At 34.0% G+C, this 21,717-nt stretch overlaps 1 protein-coding gene across 6 annotated transcripts in view; it reads right to left on the minus strand.

The window, feature by feature from the left end:
• PDS5B (PDS5 cohesin associated factor B) overlaps positions 1-21,717 on the minus strand; it is a 201,005-nt gene that overhangs the window by 62,997 nt on the left and 116,291 nt on the right. For all 6 annotated transcript variants that reach the window (XM_057532904.1, XM_057532903.1, XM_057532905.1 and 3 more), the window contains exons 15-19: positions 19,856-19,904; positions 17,431-17,570; positions 15,768-15,883; positions 10,374-10,479; positions 7,761-7,921 (exon numbers count right to left, since the gene is read on the minus strand). In XM_057532904.1, the coding sequence (XP_057388887.1) occupies positions 7,761-7,921; positions 10,374-10,479; positions 15,768-15,883; positions 17,431-17,570; positions 19,856-19,904 (572 nt within the window). The remainder of the gene's footprint in view (positions 1-7,760; positions 7,922-10,373; positions 10,480-15,767; positions 15,884-17,430; positions 17,571-19,855; positions 19,905-21,717) is intronic.

The raw sequence follows: 21,717 nt of genomic DNA on the forward strand, positions 1-21,717 counted from the left end.
AAGACCTACCTTCTCATAAGTCAGACTTTACAATACAAACATCCATAATCTCTTTTCTTAGTAATCAAGAGAAAAATTACAGGTCACAGACAAGTAAGAAGCAACTCTGGTGGAGACTTTCAAAGATAGCATGAGAAATTTTAAGTTCATCCAATGTTCTGCATACTCATTTAAACAGAAAACAGAAATAAACCAAAACAATAAGGAAGGAAAAAAAAAGAATTTCAAGAATTCTAAAGTCCTAGGCAGACTGAGAAGTTAATGAATGTAAATGAAGCAACTATCTTCTGACTGCTTTTTATATTAATAAGTTTCTATTAAAGGAAATCCTTTATTCCCTCATTAAATTGATTTTTCCCCTTCAAATTCAAGGGGAAACCCCCCTGCCGCCCTGGTTGCAAACAAAACTGAAAAAACACATTAAAAACATAAAGAAGGGCTTCCCTGGTGGCGCAGTGGTTAAGAATCTGCCTGCCAATGCAGGGGACATGGGTTCGAGCCCTGGTCCAGGAAGATCCCACATGCCGCGGAGCAACTAAGCCTGTGTGCCGCAACTACTGAGCCTGCGCTCTACAGCCCACGCACCACAACTCCTGAACCCGGGCGCCTAGAGCCGGTGCTCCGCAACAAGAGAAGCCACCGCAATGAGAAGCCCACACACTGCAACGAAGAGTAGCCCCCGCTCACCGCAACTAGAGAAAGCCCGCGCACAGTAACAAAGACCCAATGCAGCCAAAAATAAATAAATTAAATTAAAAAATAATAATAATAATAAAGAAAAAAACTCCAAATCCTACTACCCTGATACAATTAGTGTTAACATTTTTTAGAACTACTTCTAAAATTTCTCTGTACATACATACATATATTAAATAAATGAGAATACATTATTTGGAAACTTTTTTTTTAAAGGTCACACAGGTCTTCAGTGGCTGGCTATACCACAATTAATCTAAACAATCTCCTACCAATGAGCATTTAGATGGTTTTTTTTTTTTTAAATCTTGACAACAAAACCATGAACATCCCTGTGCTAGCTCTTTATCTAGTGTCTCTGGGCTTTATATCCTATAATCTGCTCTGAGATCCTGGAGCTGTAAATCTGCAAATTACATTTCTCAGACTCCCACAAGAGCTGGTAGGTTCTTCCAAGAAGAGACACAACAGCTTCTTTAAGGCCTTCTCTGCAGTAGCTGTGCCGCCCTGCAGCAAGAGCCAGGCCACCCCTACTCTGACAGTTAGTTGGCACGATGTGGGCAGGCTCTTCCACCCACTGGGCGGTCCTTAACACCGCTTATTCCCAGTTGTTCCACCAGCCCTAAGGGTGCTAACTGCTTCCAGCAAATCATAATCTCTGAACTGCCAAAGCAACTTTTTGCTCTTTCAAGCTTCAAACATCTGTATTAATTAATTTATTTACGTTTAAAATACCTGGAATGGTTTCTGTTTCTGACTGGACCCTGAACCATATAACCACTATGTAGACGTATTTTCTAATTATCTCTGGGATAAATTCCTCAAAGTGAAACTACAGTATTAAACACCACACACATTTTAAGTTGGTATGTATTACCACATTACCAACTCAGAAGAGCTGCATCAGTTTATATTCCAACTGAGAGCAGCACTGGCATGCTAGCTAAAACTGGTTATACAGCATGTGGGTATTGTATTTTCCTCCAGTACTCTTAGCAGGCATAAATGTCCTTTCCTAATGTGATGAAGGACTTCCTGTTTGTAAATTTCTTATTTATTCCCTATGTTAGTATTCTACTGTGAGACATATCTGTTATGCCTTTGTTAAGAATCTTAATACATTACAAATATTAACCTTTTCTAAAGTCATATATATTGAAAATAGCTTCCCAGCATACCAGTTCTCTTTTCAATTTATTTCATGATTTTTGCTTTTGTCTAAATAGTATTCTCCCTCACTAAAATATAAGGGCAGAGACTTAACCTGTCCTTTTCATTTTAACATCCTCAAGTACCTTATACACAATGAAGGCTCTACAAATATTTTTTCAATAAATGAATTTTTAAAAATCCAATCCATCAATATTTCAATTGTGACTTGGCATCAGTGTCCCTTTCACCACAAAGTAAGAAGTTACAAAAAATGTACTGGTTACTAATACATTTATTAATTAATTTTATATATATTTAAAATCTTAGATATATGAATAATCTTTGACTCATCTGGAATATATGTAAAAGCAAGTAAGCAGTCTACATTAATTTTTCTTTCTAAAACAGCTTGCCAATTATTTACTCAATATTCTAAGTTTTCCTAATTTCTCTGTTAAATATTATACCCTTCACTAGTATAGGGTTGTACAGGGTTGCAAATTTCTTATACATTTTACTTTTTTTTTTTTTTTTTTTTTAAACATTAACCTTTTGTGTGTGTGTGGTTACACATTTGCCTTTCCAAATTCGTTTTGCTACACCAGTATTTTTTTTTTTTTTTTAAAGTTTTACTTGATTTTATTTATTTATTTATTTATTTTTGGCTGTGTTGGGTCTTCGGTTCGTGCGAGGGCTTTCTCCAGTTGCGGCAAGCGGGGGCCACTCTTCATCGCGGTGCGGGGACCGCTCTTCATCGCGGTGCGCGGGCCTTTCTCTATCGCGGCCCCTCCCGTCGCGGGGCACAGGCTCCAGACGCGCAGGCTCAGCAATTGTGGCTCACGGGCCCAGCTGCTCCGCGGCATGTGGGATCTTCCCAGACCAGGGCTCGAACCCGTGTCCCCTGCATTAGCAGGCAGATTCTCAACCACTGCGCCACCAGGGAAGCCCTACATTTTACTTTTAAATCTTCTGATTTCTACTCGTATAATATTTTCTAAATGATTGTTAATGGTATATAAAGAAAGTTTTGGATTTTTACATACTTATTTTGCCCATCTTATTTTTTAGTATTTTAGTAGTTCTGCAGTTCATTCTCTTGAATTTTTCTTAGAATATGATAACTTTGCTTCCTCCTTTCCAACGCCTGCACCTCTTATTGTCTTATGTAATTATATTGGTTAATGCTTCCAAAACAATGTTAAATCAGAGCAGAGCTAGTGTATTTTCTCATCTTGCTCCTGATTTTACTGGGAATGCTTCTAGTGTTTTACCATATGATGGTGCATACTGGTTTGAGAAGTATGAAGGCATTAAATCGTATTTTATTGGGTTTAATTATAAATAGCTGATTTTTTTTTTATCAGAAGCCCTTTCAGCATCTGTCAAAATGATCTATTGTGTGCCCTTTCCCTTTTACTCATTTATATAATGAATTATAACATGAATATTAGGCTTTTTAGTAGTAACCCTTTTTGTATTCCTGGAATTAACCACATTTGGCCATAGTATATTCTTCTTTTACTGTAGTCAACTCTCTTTTTGATAATATTTTATGTACAATTTTTGCATCAATATTAGTAAGATTTGTCTTAGTTTTCTTTTGGAGGGATATCTTTTATCAGGTTTTAGCATTCCTGCTAGTTACCTTGGCTTTATAAGAAGTAATCTAAATGCTTTCTTTTCCCCCTATGCTCTGAACAACTAAAAAGAATTAGAATTCCTGTGTGGTCTTTTTATATATATATATAGATTTGAAATACCTCCTTTAACACACACCTTTTATTGGCCCTTATTATTATTATTAGAGGGTAATTTTCTCTAATTCTTTTATAGTTATAATCTGTTAGGTTTTCCTCTTCCCTCTACTTGACCCAATTTTATTTATTTACATCACCCTTAAAAAAAATTCAGGTTTTCAAATATCTAAGACATAGATATAGCCACATCTAAAACTTAAATAATGAAAGTAAAATGATGAGAAAAGACAAATCAGAGATGTGCAAACAAGAAGAAAACAAAAGTTTGATTTAGGGGCATAAGCTAAACTGAATGCAAAGGGGAAAAAAATCACACTACTTGGTAGACAGAGTGACCTCACAGTAAAAAGGGGCTAATACATTCCTTAAGTCCTTGAATCCTAAATAATATCCTTCATTTCCCCTTATTTAAGCACAACTTGGCTAGTTAGGAAATGCTTTAGATACATTCTTTTCGTCCATCAAAACTCTCTAGTTGTTGAATCATTAACTTTGGAAATCTTTTGTGGTTGAAAAGAAATAAGTCAGCCTCATTACTTTTCCGTTGTACATGATCTACCTTTTTTTTTTTCCCTTGATGTTTATGAAATCACTTCTGTAATCTCTGAAAATTCAGTAAATTCCATCACAATATTTTCCTAAAACATGAGCCTTTTTAATCTCCAGATTCATGCTTTCATACGTTCTAAACAAGTTTACTATTATTTTTTTAAAATGTTTTCCATTTTCCATTATTCTGTTGTCTTCTCCACAGAAACTAATCATGGCTTTTCACTATCTGCAATTCTCTTTAACTGCCTTCATTTCTTTGCCCACTATATCTACATTCTATGCAGTTTCCTCAAGTTCAACAGAACCCTTCCTGGTTACATTTTCAATATTGTTTACTCTGCTCCTTGCTGTTTATAATAAATTACTTTCTATAATACAAATATGTTCCCGCTCTTCTTTATCCTTAGTTCTGCCATTTCTCTTTTTATGTTATCTTATTTTTGGTCTTTTTTTCCAGATGTCATTTGTTGTTTAATTTTCTTGGCAGTTTAGAACAACTGTCTAAAATTCTCTTTTTTCCTAGAAAAATACAATTCTTCCGAAGTGTTAATCAGCTATCTTTTGAACGCTAAATTATCCCCATAGGATTCATGTTTGTTAATTTATTTGTATTCTGTTAATTCATCTTCGAATAAGAGAAATTCTCTCTGGCTCCACCATTTAAACAAAAATGTAGATAGTGTCTCCCTCATGACTGAACATTGGGCACTTGTTTTAAAAAATTAACATCAGAACTCCCAACTCAAACTACACTTGCTTAATTAGCTGGATAAACAGCATGGAGGAAGAAGCTGGGAATAAAGGTAGCGAGTCCTTTTTTTCTGTGTAATTTCTAAGTCTGCTTAAGCTCCTCCAATTGAGAACCAGCTCCACTTGGACTATGACCATAGCTTATGCTATAGGGGACTCTCAGTTTCGGCACATCTGCCTGCTTTGGGATGAGCCAGATTCCTGAGAGACTTACTGAGTCATAATGGAACCCATAATTCACCATCATTTTAGTTTAGTAGGTCAGCACATAATTTTTTCTGTTCCTGTAAAGTCGGTGAGACATTGCTTCACAATTCTACTCTAAGCCTTACCTCACCTATAAGCTTTGCTCCTCCTGTTAAGCCCAGAGAAAAATGGTATGACCACAGAGTCTCTCCTTTAGCTCTACTCCAGCTGAAATTAGGTTTTCCCTATTTCTCTCAAAGCTGCCCATAGCTCAAACTCCTCCCTCTAAATGAGCAAATGAAAGAACACTTATTATACATTCCCTTAAACATCTGATTCAGGGATACATTTATCAACTGTCAATGTTCTCACACTCAATTCAGTCGAAATGGCTTATCTAGCACCAATTCTGTCCAGCTTGTGGTAGCTTCTACTTAGATACATTTTTCTTTTAAATTATTTTAGGGAATTCAAGGGAAGATAATTTAATAAACATTCATTTAACTCTACCATTTTTCCTCAACATCAACTCACCCAATTTAATAATTTCAAATATAAAATCTGCACACACATTTTATCTCCTGGAAGACATATACTATGAATTACTTCATCGAGAACAGTGTGTACACACAGTAGGTATTCAATATCAGCTGAATTAATTCTCCTCATGAGAGATATCCGAAATATACTCAGCATATATATCAAATAACTCTAAGTACTTCAGTTCCATATTAAAGCACAGTATGTTTTAAAATGCCCTCGTGTGTTCTAAAATGTCCACCTTTCGACCTTGCTCTCATAGTTCTCCTACAAATATATCAAACAATGTTTCTTTAAAATATAAAGGGTACTAGGAAAGACAGTCTAGAATGAAAACTAAAACCTCCACTGAATAAATCAAACTAAAACTTGTTCAAAGCTCTAATTAAGAAAGGAACTGTGCCATAATGGATATGGTACCATACGCACTGCAAACAAACAGGCCTATATTCAAATCTTCACTCTGCTATTTGCTAGCTATGTGACCTAGAACCATTTACCTCAAGTAAACATTAGATTCCCCATTTGGAAGATTAGGATAATTCCCACAAATCACACTGAATTGTTACAAGGTTTAAATGAGATAATACAATAAGTGGGCATTCAGTATATGGTAGAGTTATATACAGTTTATACATATAGTGTGTGTATATACACATATCTCCAAACTCTGATCTCTGATCTGGATAGGAGAGTCGCAGTTCAAAAGGGAAATTTATGTTACAAAAGGGAAATTTATGTTCTAAGCTCCCTTAAAAATTAAGAAGCCAGGTCTAAACAATAAAGTTTCTTACCCTTGCCAAAGAGTATACTGTTACAAAATTCTTTTATGTTTCAATTATCACTTAAATAATGTTTTTGTCCTATATATCAATAGTTTCTAGAATTGATTAAGTTCATGCAAATAGAAAGTAATGACAAAGTATACCTGAGCCTCTAAAAGCTAGCTTTGTCCAAGTCTCTTTCTGAGGAAAAGAGCTGCAGGCAATTCTTCAACATGAAGTAGCACAGTACCCCAACCACAACTAACTAGACCAAAAGTAATGAGCTGGAAGTAAAACCAATCACCAGTGACCATGGCAATATCAAGACCAACTATCAGCTATGCTCTCCAGGAACAGGGAGGAGAGATGCATACAGAGAAGAAAGCAGGGATTCATAAAGAATGAAGACTTATTCTTTTTGAGCTATTAAAGAATCTTGAACAATAATCAACCACTATTAGAGATCACCAGGATAACAGCACAATTTCCAATTCTTGGAAATACTAGAACACGCAAACACACACACATAACACACTGCTGTTAGGATGCTTTACCATGCTTCTCTGCTTCCCTGTGCCAAATAAAGCAATACTTCTGAAAATTTTCAAGTCAATACTTATAATCACAGAAGAAAGTAAAGAGTGCTATGGACAATCCTGTTGAAATGCCTTTGTAATTTCCCATTGGACCTTAAATTTTCATGAATTACTTATCGTATGCCATAATATGCCAAGGAACTGTTTTACTGTAAAACTGTTTTCATTAAAATCTTTAAGGGCTTCCCTGGTGGTGCAGTGGTTAAGAATCCGCCTGCCAATGCAGGTGACATGGGTTCGAGCCCTGGTCCGGGAAGATCCCACATGCCGCGGGGCAACTAAGCCCGTGCGCCACAACTACTGAGCCCACGTGCCACAACTACTGAAGCCTGCGCGCCTAGAGCCCGTGCTCCACAACAAGAGAAGCCACCGCTATGAGAAGCCCGTGCACGGCAACGAAGAGTAGCCCCCACTCACCACAATTAGGGAAAGCCCACGTGCAGCAATGAATACCCAATGCAGCCAAAAATAAATAAATTAAATTAAAAAAAAAAGAAAAGTATATATACAATTCCAAAAAAAAAATCTTTAAGCAAAACTGATGCTTCAGAGAGAAACACCGTGCTCACCCTACATTTTCATGAATCTTCTAAAACCAATCAATGCTTTCTCCCAGGAAATGAGAATCTAAACTGAATATTTTAGACTTAAGATAACCCAGACATTATTTCCTCAAAACTTAAAAGATTCCAACTATTACATAAATCAAGAAACAGTAAGTTATTTTTCTGTCTTCCAGAATATTTATCAGAAAAATCTCAACTCACGATCTGATGTGTGGGAAATCCTCTTCAATTTTACTTCCTGTGTTTTTGAAAATCTGGAGTGCAGCTTCTGCTACTTTTTCATCATCCATTTTCAGACAAGCCAGGAGAGATTCAAATGTTTCAGCAGAATGAAACGAGATGGGATGTGTAAATGAGAGTACCTAAAAAATGATCATAAAAAATGATCTGTAATCCTTTTCACCTTTATAAATCTCAAATGTTACATATTAGAAATACTACAAATCCAAGAAAATACAAAAATAATTATGCTAAAAAATCAATAAGAGCACTATAAATAAAATTTAAAACTTACTCAAATATATAACAGAAATGTTCTTGTGTAGGAAGACTGTACAATCTAAAGAAACAATTACCTTCAAAATTAAATTACATGTTAACATAATTCTACTCAAAATAATCTGGATTTGGTTAATGTTTGGGGAGGGGGGTGGAGGAGAATGAAGGTAGGAGAAAAGGAAAATGAGAAGAGAGAATTTTAAAAAATACCTCTATGATTCTAAACAAAGGTCATTAGAAGAGACCAGCTAATAACATTTTCAGAAAAAAGTAATCTAGGGAAGGGGGTAAAACACCAGACAATAAAAGATATTGTAAGGTTACAATAATCAAATCAACATGGTACTAACATTAGAAGCAACAAAAAAAAGAAAAAATAAAGCAATAAATAGAGCTTACCATATATAAGCACTTAAGATAGGGTGTAATAGATCATAAAGATGGTAACAGAAAATAACTGAGAATGGATGGAATTTTTATTTTTAATAAATAGTCCTGGTAAAGGTGGATAGTTATTTGGAGGAAATCAAATTAGGCCCTCCCCTACAATACACAATTTCAAAATAAATTTTAGCTGTGTTGTTTCAAATTTAAAAATCACAAACAATAAAAACCCCTCTGAACATGACAGGACTTTTAAGCTTAAAATAAATAATTAGACTCAAACGTAGAATGTAAAAACAAGCAAGTAGTAGAAAAACGTATTATGCATAATGCCATATTTATAAGACTGAGAAACAAGCAAAATAAGTGATGTTATTTAGAGATATACACATAGACATAAATGGAAAATCTATACTGAATAGTTAAGAGAATAATAAACTCCAAATTCAGGACAATCAGACCTGGGAGATGTAGGGTAAAAAGCCACTCAGTGAACTTCAACAGTATTAATATTCTATTTAATTTGAGTTATCATTCCTTTTACTTTCTATTAGTATTCATTTTATTACTATACTTTATAACTTACATATAACAGAATACATTTTATTTTTTTATATATCAAATATGTCCTACAAAAAAGCCAAGGAAATTAAAAGCTCACTTAAGTCAGTTAAAAAAACAAAAGATTGAGATGTCAGTAGAAAACGAACACAGGATAAAAGTAATGAATTCACCACAGAGAAGACACTAATGATCAACATATGAAAGGTGGATCTAACTAGCAATAATTATACAAATTAAAACATTATTTTTCGCTTATCAGATTAGTAAAACTCTTAAAATTTTATACTATTCCAAATTTGTGAAGATAGGAGATAGGCACCTTCATACACTGTTTACTGAATTATATGTACTGTATGAGCACGATTTCTCTGTAAAGGAATTTGAATACACATATATCCAAGAATTTTGAAAGTGGTCATTCTCTTTGACCCAGTAATGTCCTTCTAGTATTTAAAAAAAAAAAAAAGAAAGAAAGAAAGACATTAGCAGGAGATCTTAGATATATTTACCTTAGCAGTAATAAAATTAGAAAAATCTAAATATCCAACAATATGAAAATAGTTGGGAACACTATGATATCCCCAAAATGAACTAATCACCATTTCAAAAAATAATGTTTATTATTATTTTTAGTATGAGCCAGACACTCTACTAAGACATTAAGTACGTGATTTAATTTAGTCCCTGTGAGAGAAGTACTGTTACTAACTCCATTATAGATGAGGAAACAGAGGCAATTAACTTAAAGCATACATCTAAAATCAGATCTGTTTTTTGACACTCTTAAAAATACTGTCTTAAAAAACATTGAGAAAAATGCTTATGATTTATTATGGGAAAACAGTCAAGATACGAAATTGTATTTTCAGTCTGATCTCAACTATATAAAAGTGTACATTTTTCTAAAGATTAAAAGGAAACAAAAGATATTTATGAATGATAGGCTTCTCAAAGTTTTCTTCTTTATTATTTTATATTTTCAATGTTATCAACAATTAACTGATATTTTTGTAATCAGTAAAAGGTAGTAGTATATTTTAGCTAACAAAATAACACACAAAATGGACTTTAAAATTTTGATTCTTCCTGTGGTAGGGGTAAGCAAGTTCTTTGTTCACTAATGAAAGCTTCAAATTATAATCCTTAATATAATTAATACTAGGTTATATTATACAATTTAAACCTGAGAATACTTAGCTTACATGTTAGAATAAACATGCAATTTCAAAATTACCTAAAAATGATTAAGAAAATTTTACTTCAGGTTCTATAAACCTAAAGAAGCAAATCTCAAGTCTAAAAAATCCAAACTATACATGTTTAACAATTGTCTAATTAGGCACTTAATTTCACCTTAAGCATATTTACCTTAAGCAGTTCAAGACCTGCCCTGATGGCTTGATCAGTCGGAACACCCTCATCTTCATCATCTGCTGTTCCATCTATTGATTTGTTCACTTGCTTTATAAGAGCACTAAAGTATGAAAAAATAATTTTTTTTCATTTTTTTTTAACTCTTCTATTAGCAATGTCTAAGAAAAATAATCCTGAACATTTTCTACACAGACCACAACTAAACTACATAAAATTTGATACAGCTGTTGCCCAACCATTATGGCAAAACAGAGAGCTATAGTAAATATAGCTTCTTTTGGAAACGATATTTTCCTTTGTCCATTCAAATGAGGTCAAAATGTTATCTGATTTGCTGTTTATTAATGCTATATTTTTATTCTTGTATTTTCCGTGTAAAGTTTATGCCTAAACATGTGAATGATAATAGATGTTTTCTAACTATCTAAAGTTCATTATTACTCCAGTAAGTAGAAAACGTATACTGAAATAAAGGATAAATGGCAACATTAAGCACTTTCAAACCATCTAGCAAATATTACTGTGTCTGGCACTGTTATAAAAGCCAGAAAGGCCTCCTCCTGAAAGGTGTAAAAATGCCACATAACAGACATACAATAAATCCTCACTAGAACATTCAGAATAGATCAAAAAGGAAACACGTTTTGAAATTTTCTTCTAAAAACAAGCTTATGTGATTTTAAAATAATCATTTGTAATGCACTATAATTGAAAATAATCATTCGCTCTGACAGGTATTTGTTCTTTTTACAAAAAAAACAAGTAACAAACAGCAGGTTAGAGACATAATACATATCAAAATACAAGAAAATTCAATTATTCAATGTTCCTTAAAATGTTTAGTAGATCTACATTTCTACAAAAATATTATGTACTCAAATCTAAGGTCAAGCTACAAGTCAAATATACCTGTCTTCCTCGCAGCGTCCTCTTAAATTTATCATTCCCTTAACGATTAGTATCTTTGAGGATGTTTTGTCCTTTTCTGCCCATTTTCCCTGATTAACTGATTCTCATAGCTCCAACTACCCCAAATAAAAATCTTCAGCCTGAATCCTCTTCCCATATTTTGATCAGTCCCAAGTTTTTTTTTTACCTAGATGTACCACAGGAATGAAAAATACCATATATCCAAAATTAAATTCATTATTTTCTTCCATGAGTAAGAGCATGAAGCTCTCAGTCTAGTGAGGGAAGGCCAAAGGCCAAAAATAAGCAAACAAATACATTAAAATCAGGGAACAATAAGGACTAGAAAGAAGGCTAAGACAAGAAGACAAGACCCTTGGTTAGCCAGGGCAGTCAGGAAAGGCATTCCTGAAGACGTACAATTGAGCTAGTAACCAAAGAACAAGAGTCAGTGATATAAAAAAAATCTATGAGAAAAAACATCAACCTGGAAAACCAAAGAGAATCAACTGAAAAACTATTACAAAATACTAAGAGTTCAGTGAGGTGACACCAATAAAACACTAAAATTCGACTGTGCTGTTCTGTATTAGCCAAAGCCACCTAAAAAATACAGGCGGGTGAGGAGTAGAAGAAATCTATTTATAATGACAAGTCAAAATATACAAAATAACTAGGAATAAAAACTTTTAGGGGCTTCTCTGATGGCACAGTGGTTAAGAATCCACCTGCCAATGCAGGGGACACGGGTTCGAGCCCTGGTCCAGGAAGATCCCACATGCTGCAGAGCAACTAAGCCCGTGTGCCACAACTACTGAGCCTGTGCTCTAGAGCCTGCGAGCCACAACTACTGAGCCCTCGTGCCACAACTACTGAAGCCTGTGCGCCTACAGCCTGTGCTCCACAACAAGAGAAGCCACCGCAATGAGAAGCGCGCGCACGGCAACAAAGAGTAGTCCCCGCTCACCACAACTAGAGAAAGCCCACGCGCAGCAACGAAGACCCAACACAGCCAATAAATAAATAAATGAATGAATAAACTTATTTTAAGAAGTTTTAAATGCACAGAATCTGTACATAACTTCTGAAATTATATTAAGGGAACATAAAGATTTGAAAAAATCAAGACAAGCATGGAAACACAGTATTACACAAATGGTGTTTTTCACTACATCTCAGAGGAACACAACTTGGTGTGGGACAAGATTCAACAGACACATTCTATAGCTCATCTGGAAAAATTAATTAATGTTTGGGAACATCTAGTATATTTTAGGGGAGGAGGGATGAAAGAACTTTCTCAATGAGATAAAAATGTATCATAAAAGCCTCAAAAGACAAAGAAACCAAGGCGAAAATCCAGTAAGACCCCAAATATAAGAATTTATGCTGTAATGAGGGAACATCTCAAATCAAATGGGAAGGTATCCATTTTTCAATAAATGGAGTTGATACAACTAGCTATCAGGATTTTAAAAAAGAATGGATCTCTATCTCCACCTTGCATCGAAATGAATTCCAGACCAATTAAAGACTAAATGTAAAAAACATAACCACTTGATATGATACCAAAGGCGAAAGAAATCATAAGGGAAACAAATAATAGATTATATAATTTAATATTTATTAATGTCAAGCACAAATTTAAAAGGCAATCAAACTGTGTTACTAGCCTTACTTTATAAAGCATTCATATAATCAATAAGAAAAAGACAATTCCTCTAAGCCACTCACAGAAAAATAAAAAGAAACACAATTAGCCAAGAAACACATAGGGAAAAAACGTTCAACTTTATTCACAATTTTTTGTTTTTTTTTTTAAATAGTACCATCATTCACCTATAAAAAGGCAAAGACTAAAAAGGTTAAGTCACTATCAGGAAGAGTTAGGTGAATTGGACACTCATTGACTACTGGTGGGGAACAAGAGTGTAATCTTTCTGCAGCGTGGTGGCTAAAGCAAGAGGGCGCTGGAGCCAGACTTCCTCAGTTTAAATGCCGCTAGCTATTTCCCAGCAGTGGGAAAGTTACTCAAACATCTGTGTAGCTCACTGTTCCTTACCTGTAAAATGGGAATAAAAATATTTCTTGCCTTATAAAGTTAAGAAGTGAGTTAAAACACGTAAAACACAGAGAATCAGCCCAGGCGTGTTATAAGCACTAATGGCTACTACCTGTTACTATTATTTATTATGTTTGAACATTTCTTCTGTAACACCATGACCTACTAACTGGTAAAGTCAAAGACCTGTTTTGGTCCTCAGTCTTTCTGTTCATCACACATATTACTGCTGGAAACTTTTTCTATCTTAAGTTTCAAAATACTGCAATAACCTGGTTTTCTTACCTTTCTGTAATTTTCCTACTGTTAAAAAAAATTCCAAGGTTCTGTCCATGATCTTTTTAACTTTTTTCTACATAATCTTGCTCAGGGAACTATCTATTCTCACAGTTTCACTTTAAATTCAATTTGCCTTGATTAAAAAAAAATTGCGTCCAAATAACCAGCACATCCTTTCTTACCAGCTCCTTTCATTCTTTTCATGGTAATACTATTCATCATCTGGACTTGACCCCGTATACTTGTGACTCCTCCCTTTTATTCCTCATTTCCAGTAAGATGACCCATTTTTTACGCTGTTCTTTCAAAACCTTCCTCAAATATGTTCTTTCCCTTCCATCCCACTACCACCATCCACAGACAATTATAACAACATCTTAGCAGTCTATCTCTTTGACTTCCCTCCTCCTATCCATCATCAATCATTCCTGGTTCTCAAAAGAGCAAAGAACAAAGTAAAAGCTCTAAAGTTAGATCTTAAAGGCTTTCCACAATCTGATCCCAAATGCTTTTTTAGAATCACCTCATAACACTTTTACACTTCTCCATATTGTACTTTAAATAGATGGCAATCATTTTCTAAATATCCTTGTTCTTTCTTATCCCAGTTAGCTTGGCTTATGTTAATCTCAATACCTAGAATACTCCTCCCATTTCTGTAGAAATACAATCTTACCCCATTCTTCCTCAAATACTACCCCCTATGAGAAATCTTCTTTCAGTCCTCTGAACACTATCTGCACCAATTTTATAGAACTATAATATAATTTCCTGATTAAAACTCTTTATTCCCTTACTCAACAGAAGGTTGATGAAAAGCAGAAAATATGCTTTGCCAATACCTAACTAGCATTACCTCAAATATATTGTAGAAGGCATGGGATTATTTATTTAATTAATGAATTTCAGTCTGATTCAGATTCTTCCTTGTACTAATATAGAAGGTTCTGGTTTTTTGTTTTGTTTCCTTTTGTTTTTCAAACTGAAGAACCCTTTCTTCAAATGAAAAATGATGCAAGAGGAGTCCAAAGTGACAAATGGGCATCCAAAGTAGGGTCTGTCTCCCTACTCTATGGAGGGTCACAAGTGAAAAGCTACACCCTATGCCCTCCTCAAAAAAAAAAAAAAAAACCCCAAAAGGGCTTTACTGAGTACAGAGTGTACCATTAGTATTATTTATTTTAGATTCCAATATACCTCTGAAAGGTACTACTGATCACTAATAAATCAGTATGCTATATATATATTTTATAAGTACTTTCTTTTTTCAACCAGTTGAAAGATTTTAGGAAAAGTTATTAAAAAAAAAAAAAAAGAAAAGGAGACTTCGCTGGCGGTCCAGTGGTTAAGACTCTGTACTCCCAATGCAAGGGGCACAGGTTCGATCCCTGGACAGGGAACTAAGATCCCGCATGCCACATGGTGCAGCCAAAAATAATTAATTAATTAAAATAAAATAAAATAAAATAAAAACTAAAAAGAAATAAATAAATAGAAAAGAAAAGAGCTCTTCCCACATTTTACAAAACCAAGTACAGATATAAAAAGAAAGTATTTTCCAAGATACCAGTCAGGTGATAAAGTTTCAAACCTGAAACTTTAAATGAAGGTTGTTTTAAAAATAACATTTTCAGTTCTCAGATATCTGTGAAAATGCATCATATGTTGTTTTACAACATATTCACTTAGTTTTCTTTTCCTGAGAACAGAACTGCAATTTGTTTCTATTAGTTAACCTATGCAAGCTAACTAACTAGTATACTAGTAACAGACAAAAACTAGGCTTGGATTGACAAATTCTCATCCAAATTGAAAGAGTACCTAAATTAAAATAAATAACAAGAAAAACTAAATACATACATATATATATACAGAGGAGTATATGTATATATACAAACATATACATATATATGAATAGATCTATTTACAGATATCTACAGATTAGGGTATAGTCATTACGTATATACATAAACCTATACTATGAGTGCCTTACTCCATAATGAGCGCAGGTACCCAATGATGATTGACTACTAAAGCATGAATGAATGCTTGATGAATTAATAGTAATGAAAATTCTAAATACTAAAGCATGAATGAATTAATAGTAATGAAAATTCAATATTTTAATATACAAATACCTGATAGATTCAGTATCTATGTGCACAGGTGCTATCCTCTCCAAGAGAAACTTGATCATTTCCAGAAAAGGATTTGTAGGCTGTTTGGGGTTGCCCAACTTCTTAGTTATTTCACGCTGTAATGTAGATTTTTAAAATATTAAAAAAGTATTTTTAAATAATTCATTACATTAAAATGTTAAGAACCTATAATAATTAAAACCATGTAGTATTGGTGCCGGAATAAACAAATCAATAGGAATAGACTAAGAATTTAGCATAGGAGAAAGGTAATATTTCAAGTAAGTACGAAAAAGAACGAAAAAGATAGATTATTCTATATATTGTTATATTGAAATACCTGAACAGACATTTAGAATAAAAGCAGAGTTATATCCCTATCTCACAACTTATACCAAAAATATTCCAAAACGATGAAAACAAATACGAAAGAATAAAACCAAGGGTCAGTGGATACACAAACTTCAACAAGCAAAATTATTAGGGGAGCTCATTAAAACTACAGATTCCTGGCTCTCATTGTGAAGATTCTCATTTAGTCAACCTGGCGTAGAGCCAAGAATCATCTTTTTTAAAAAAGAATTTAGGACGATACATGGGCAACAGATTTAAGAAATACTGACATCAGGGACTTCCCTGGTGGCGCAGTGGTTAAGACTTCGTGCTCCCAATGCAGGGGGCCCGGGTTCAACCTCTGGTCAGGGAACTAGATCCTACATGCATGCCGCAACTAAAAGTTTGCATGCCACATCTAAGGAGCCCTCAAGCCGCAACTAAGGAGCCTGTGTGCCGCAACTAAGACTGAGCGCAACGTAAATAAATATTAAAAAAAAAAAATACTGACATCAGTAAACATTTTCATTGACCTGCAATAGAATGGGATTTCATAAGCAGGACTCCAAAGGCAAAAACCTTGAGGAGACTGCTGATAGACTTAGCGAGATAACAAAACTACAGTATGTAAAGGACATCATAAACAAAATGAAAAGGGAAAACTACAACAGATAGAAAACTATATCTGCAGCTTAATTAACATAGAGTGCCATGACATACTAACAAATCAGCAAGATAAAGACAAGTATTCCAGAAAAATAGGCAAAGACTAAAAAACACACAATTTACAAAAGAAATAAGAATAGCTAATACACTGAAGGAGAAAAAATGGTCAGATGACTAGCAACCAATTTTACAAATCCTATCAAAATAATGATGTTTTTGTTTGAGTTTTGCTTGTTCCCAACAGTTATAACTGGTCAATAATGAATTTATCCTAAAGAAATGAAATCAAGACTGTGTAAAATTACTTAGCTATAAAGATTAAGTATTCTTTACATTAATCAAAAACTGGGAAAAAATTTAAATGTGTAACACAAGTGGGCCATTTAATAAATTATGGTACACATATTCAATGATGTGCTATGTTGCTACTAAATATAATACTGCAAAAGACTAATTAATGGGAAAGTAAAATGTACAAAGATACATGTATAATATAAACATACACCATAATATTAGCAACTGTCTCGATAGAGGAATTACAGTTTAACAAGTATTGTTATTTTTGTGATATTTTCTAAATTCTATGTAACGAATTACAAAAGGGGACAAAAAAAGATTTCGAGGTTTCTCCAAACATGAGCTCTTTTTAAATTTCTCTCCTTACCACACAACCTTCAGCCTGTTTGCAGGAGCATGTTGGACTAACAAGTACTTCTAACTGTTTTCTTATTTTCTCATCATCTTCTAACACCTGTGTGAATTTCTTCATGAAATCCTGAGCCTTACCAGGATCTGGCAAATTTCCTTAAATTAAATTAAAATTCAATTAAAATACAATTTTAGAAATTTCTCAAAATAATAAATGAGATCAACATTTTTCATTCTTTTTATTACTTTGATGAATAATCCTAACTTACAAATTCATTTAATTTAATGCGATAAAAATCGTAGAGCACCTTCAATAATAAATTTTCACAAATAAAAATCTGTTTCCTAGAAACATAAAATAAGATCATTGTGAAGGACCATCTATGCAGAGAAAGACCAAACTGGCTATTTCTAAATAACTCCTTATAATACTTAAAGGCATTAAATGTCTACCTGAATAATACCAATTTTATTACTATCCCTTGAGCTTGCTGTATACATTGTTCTTTTGCAATTCAGAGCAAGAGATGAAGATCAATCAGTTTTACCAAGAAGAAACCATTTTCCTGTACTGCACTGTTTACTGTTAAACCATCCAGAGATAATGCACACACACACGCATGCTACTTGGCACCAACACATGCTGAGCAACACGTTCCAGGTGTTACTGCTGGGTAGGCCATTATCACATGAGAAAGGATGAGTTCTTGCAGAATCAAAGATGAGTTTTATACTACTCTCCTAATACATCATGTATCAAAACACTTATGAAAGCTAATAAAATATTCATCCTAGAATCATTTTTTTCTGGCTACTCACAACTGTGAGGGAGAACAAGACTAGGTAGGATCCTTCTAATAACAGAAATTATAATATAGAACTATGGACTCTAATAAAATTAGTAGAAAGGTGTAGAATCTTAAAATATGAATACAGTAAATGCAGTCTTCAAGTTCATATACAACTCTGAAATTCCATTTTAAGTCTTGGCTAGATGACTGAATATAGTAAGAACAAATTTTCCTCTGAACTACTTGACTGTATGACATTTCCATATTTCTAGAGTACAAAAATTCTACTGTACTGTTTGTCAATAGTTTTGGAAAATGTCACTTTACAGCCCCTCCATAACATACAGGCATCATATTAAAGGCTACAATAAAGCATACCATTTAAGAAACAAAACAAAAAGAAAGTGAAATGGGGATAGAGGGAGGGGGAGGGAGAGAGAGGGAGAGAGGAGGGAAGGACGGAGATAGAGGGAGAAAGGGAGGAAGGGAAAAACAACAACAAAAAGCCCCTTTAATTCAGGATTCTACAAACGTACTAGACCATGGAACTCTTTTTTCTGATGATACTATTAACACCTGCAGGATATTGGCATTCCTCACAACAGAATTTGGGAAATACTGTACTTGTTGGAAGAAAATGGATAGGGGGTTAAAAACAGAAAGAATATAGGAGACAATCTCCTTTAGGGGACAGTGTCTGCAGCCAAACAACCAGGGAAATAGTTGTTAAAAAGCAATAGCACAAAATCACTTGCTTTAAGTTACCCAAAGGGACTGAAAACTAATTTATGTTTAACTGCTCAGGACTAAAAGGTATTTTGGTCTTTTTGGGAAATTTCTACTCATGCTAAAACTTCTATCATTTAGTCTAATACCCAGTGAATTAGGTTACTGTTCTCTTTGGTGTCTTAGCATTACTTCCACACATATCTCGGAATATTTGTTAACATCTCAAAAATCCGTCTAAGAACTCTTCATTACTACCACGTGGAAGCTCAGCAGAAGCATTCCTCCAGGTGTTCCTGATTTTCCCTCCATCCATATGCTATACACAGTGATCTCTGAGGTGAGAGGAAAAGCAAATGACCTACAAAAACCGCTACTTTTTCCTACCCCTGCCCTGAACAAAGGAGATGTGCTACACAATCCTTTAGTATTTACTATTAAAGGCAATTAAATAACATTTTATTTAAAATCACTGAAAGCAAAAAAGCAAATTAACTTTTTTTTCAAAGAAGATCTTTTGTAGTTATTAGGTATATCTTTCATTGTAAATTTTGGCTCAGAATGAAATTAGCTTCAGATAGATTCACATTAGACCAAGCAATACCAAAGCACAGATGCAGTTTTTAACAGCAAGGTTACGCAGTAATTTGAATGTATTCTCAAAAATAAATTTATGTAATAAAACCCAGCTCTTGCTCGTATCAACACACAAAATAATCCTGTGTAGTATGCAAAATAAATGAAAATCAGAAAAAAAAGGAAAACTGAGCGTGTTGGGGGGGGGGAAAAAATCAATCAAAAAACTTTAATCTTTTCCTATATTATCATAGCCTAAAATGGAACTCCAAGAAACACTTTATATTATCTGAAAGAAATGTTTCAAATAAACCTTAAATTTTACATATAATATTTGAAATAACTTACTTGTAATAACCATCACTTTTGAAAATATGGCCTTGACACTGGCATCTGTCTGTAAATCACACAAAAAAATGCAAAATTAAAATCTCCTGTACCAAATGTACCACACTAAAACAAGATGTAAATAATAGGGGAAATGGGGAGAGGATGGGGTATATGTAAACTCTGTACTTTCTGCTCATTTTTCTGTAAACCCAAAACTACTCTTTTAAAAAAGTCTTTTAATTTTAAACAATTAGTAAATAGCAAAAAAAAATCTCCTAACAATAATCTTCATTGTATTCTTCAGAAAGTTATGTAAGCATAACCCACTCATGCTCTCGGCCCACACCCTGACCACCACTATATGCTCCTTCTTTAGCCATGTTTAAACTCCAGATGAACTGAATGAAAGGTAGAAGTGAAGTCATACTCCACTGTCGTCGCCTCTTCCCTTGTCCTGTTTTGTCAGCCTCCAAAACAAAAACAGATGACTGCTACATCAACCTTTTGGGACACAGAGATATTTTGTTTTTCTTAAGTACTCAAAGAACAGGACAACTAAGTTTAAAAAAGGAAAATAATCTGGAAATGTTGGTTTTCACATTTTTAGCCTATCTCAAACAAAAAGTTGACAATTAAGTATATAATTCTGATTGAACTGAGGTATTCCTAAAATTGTTAAGCCTGAGGATTATAAGGCATAGTCATGAAGCCACTGGGAAGACACTGGATGAAGACAATGAAGATGCCACTGACACGTACAAAAGTTTTCCAAGAGTGCTAGTTATTTGTTGCATCAGGGTAGTATTTCAGTGAATGAATGTGCTCATCACATCGTGCTGCACGTAATGCACTCTGTAAAGTCACATGTATAAAAGATGTTTCTAAGAATGCTAGTTACTCATTCCATCAGGTTAGTGTCATTTAAAAAAAAATGTCACTGAGCAACTCTGCATAAAATACTGAGCTAGAAAAACATTGGGGTGAAAGCAACAAATCAAAAAATAAACAAATAAACAAACCGTCCCTATTGAGAAGGAGCTTTCTAAAAGGAAGGAGAGACAAAGAATAATAGAATAGAGTACAAGAGCTAATTCCCAAATATTTGGAACTTAATAGATCTGACTAGAAACATAAGATTTCTATTGTTGTTCAATTTGGGGGGAAAGAGGTGGTGCTGGCCTTACTAGAAGTTGATCCACATGAAAAAGAAACATCACCAACAAAGTACAATACTGCAAATTACAGAGTCACTTTGAGTGACACTGAGCAAATCAATTTAGTTACATGAAGTAGAAGGGCTACATTACTAAGAAAGAATAAAAACTATCTTAATCAGAAGGAATAATGAGGAAGCCAAAGAAACATGTACTGATTATTATATCTAAGAGTCTTCCTGGTAAAACAGGCAGAATTATAAACAGCCAAAAGTTAAACACAGCTTTGTATTTTTTTTCTAACTTTATAATATCTACTACAATTCACAGTATAAAGTGAATATTAAGTAATAAGAGACTATTAATTCTCCTTTCACTAGAATTCCACTTTAGAGTACTATCCTCCTCCATTCTGTTTCTTCTTCATCCCCACCACACATGAATGAGAATTCCCTCTTTGATTTGGATAACTTGTTATTTTAAGATAATTTAAAGGAAAATACCACGAAGTGGAAGGGAATAAAACATTGTAATTGAATTGAGATTGTATTTTATTTCATGTAGACTGAACAGGAATGTCATGAGACCCTCCCAAGTTTTTATGAACAGGCAAAGGGAAGAAGCCTCCACTAAATAAAATTTAAAGGGACGGTGAGAGTCAAAAAACAAAGTTATTTTTGGTTACCGTCTCATACATCACGCTGTTCAACATATGATCTACACACT

Source organism: Balaenoptera acutorostrata, chromosome 18, assembly GCF_949987535.1.
Source record: "Balaenoptera acutorostrata chromosome 18, mBalAcu1.1, whole genome shotgun sequence".
NCBI classification, from domain to species: domain Eukaryota; kingdom Metazoa; phylum Chordata; class Mammalia; order Artiodactyla; family Balaenopteridae; genus Balaenoptera; species Balaenoptera acutorostrata.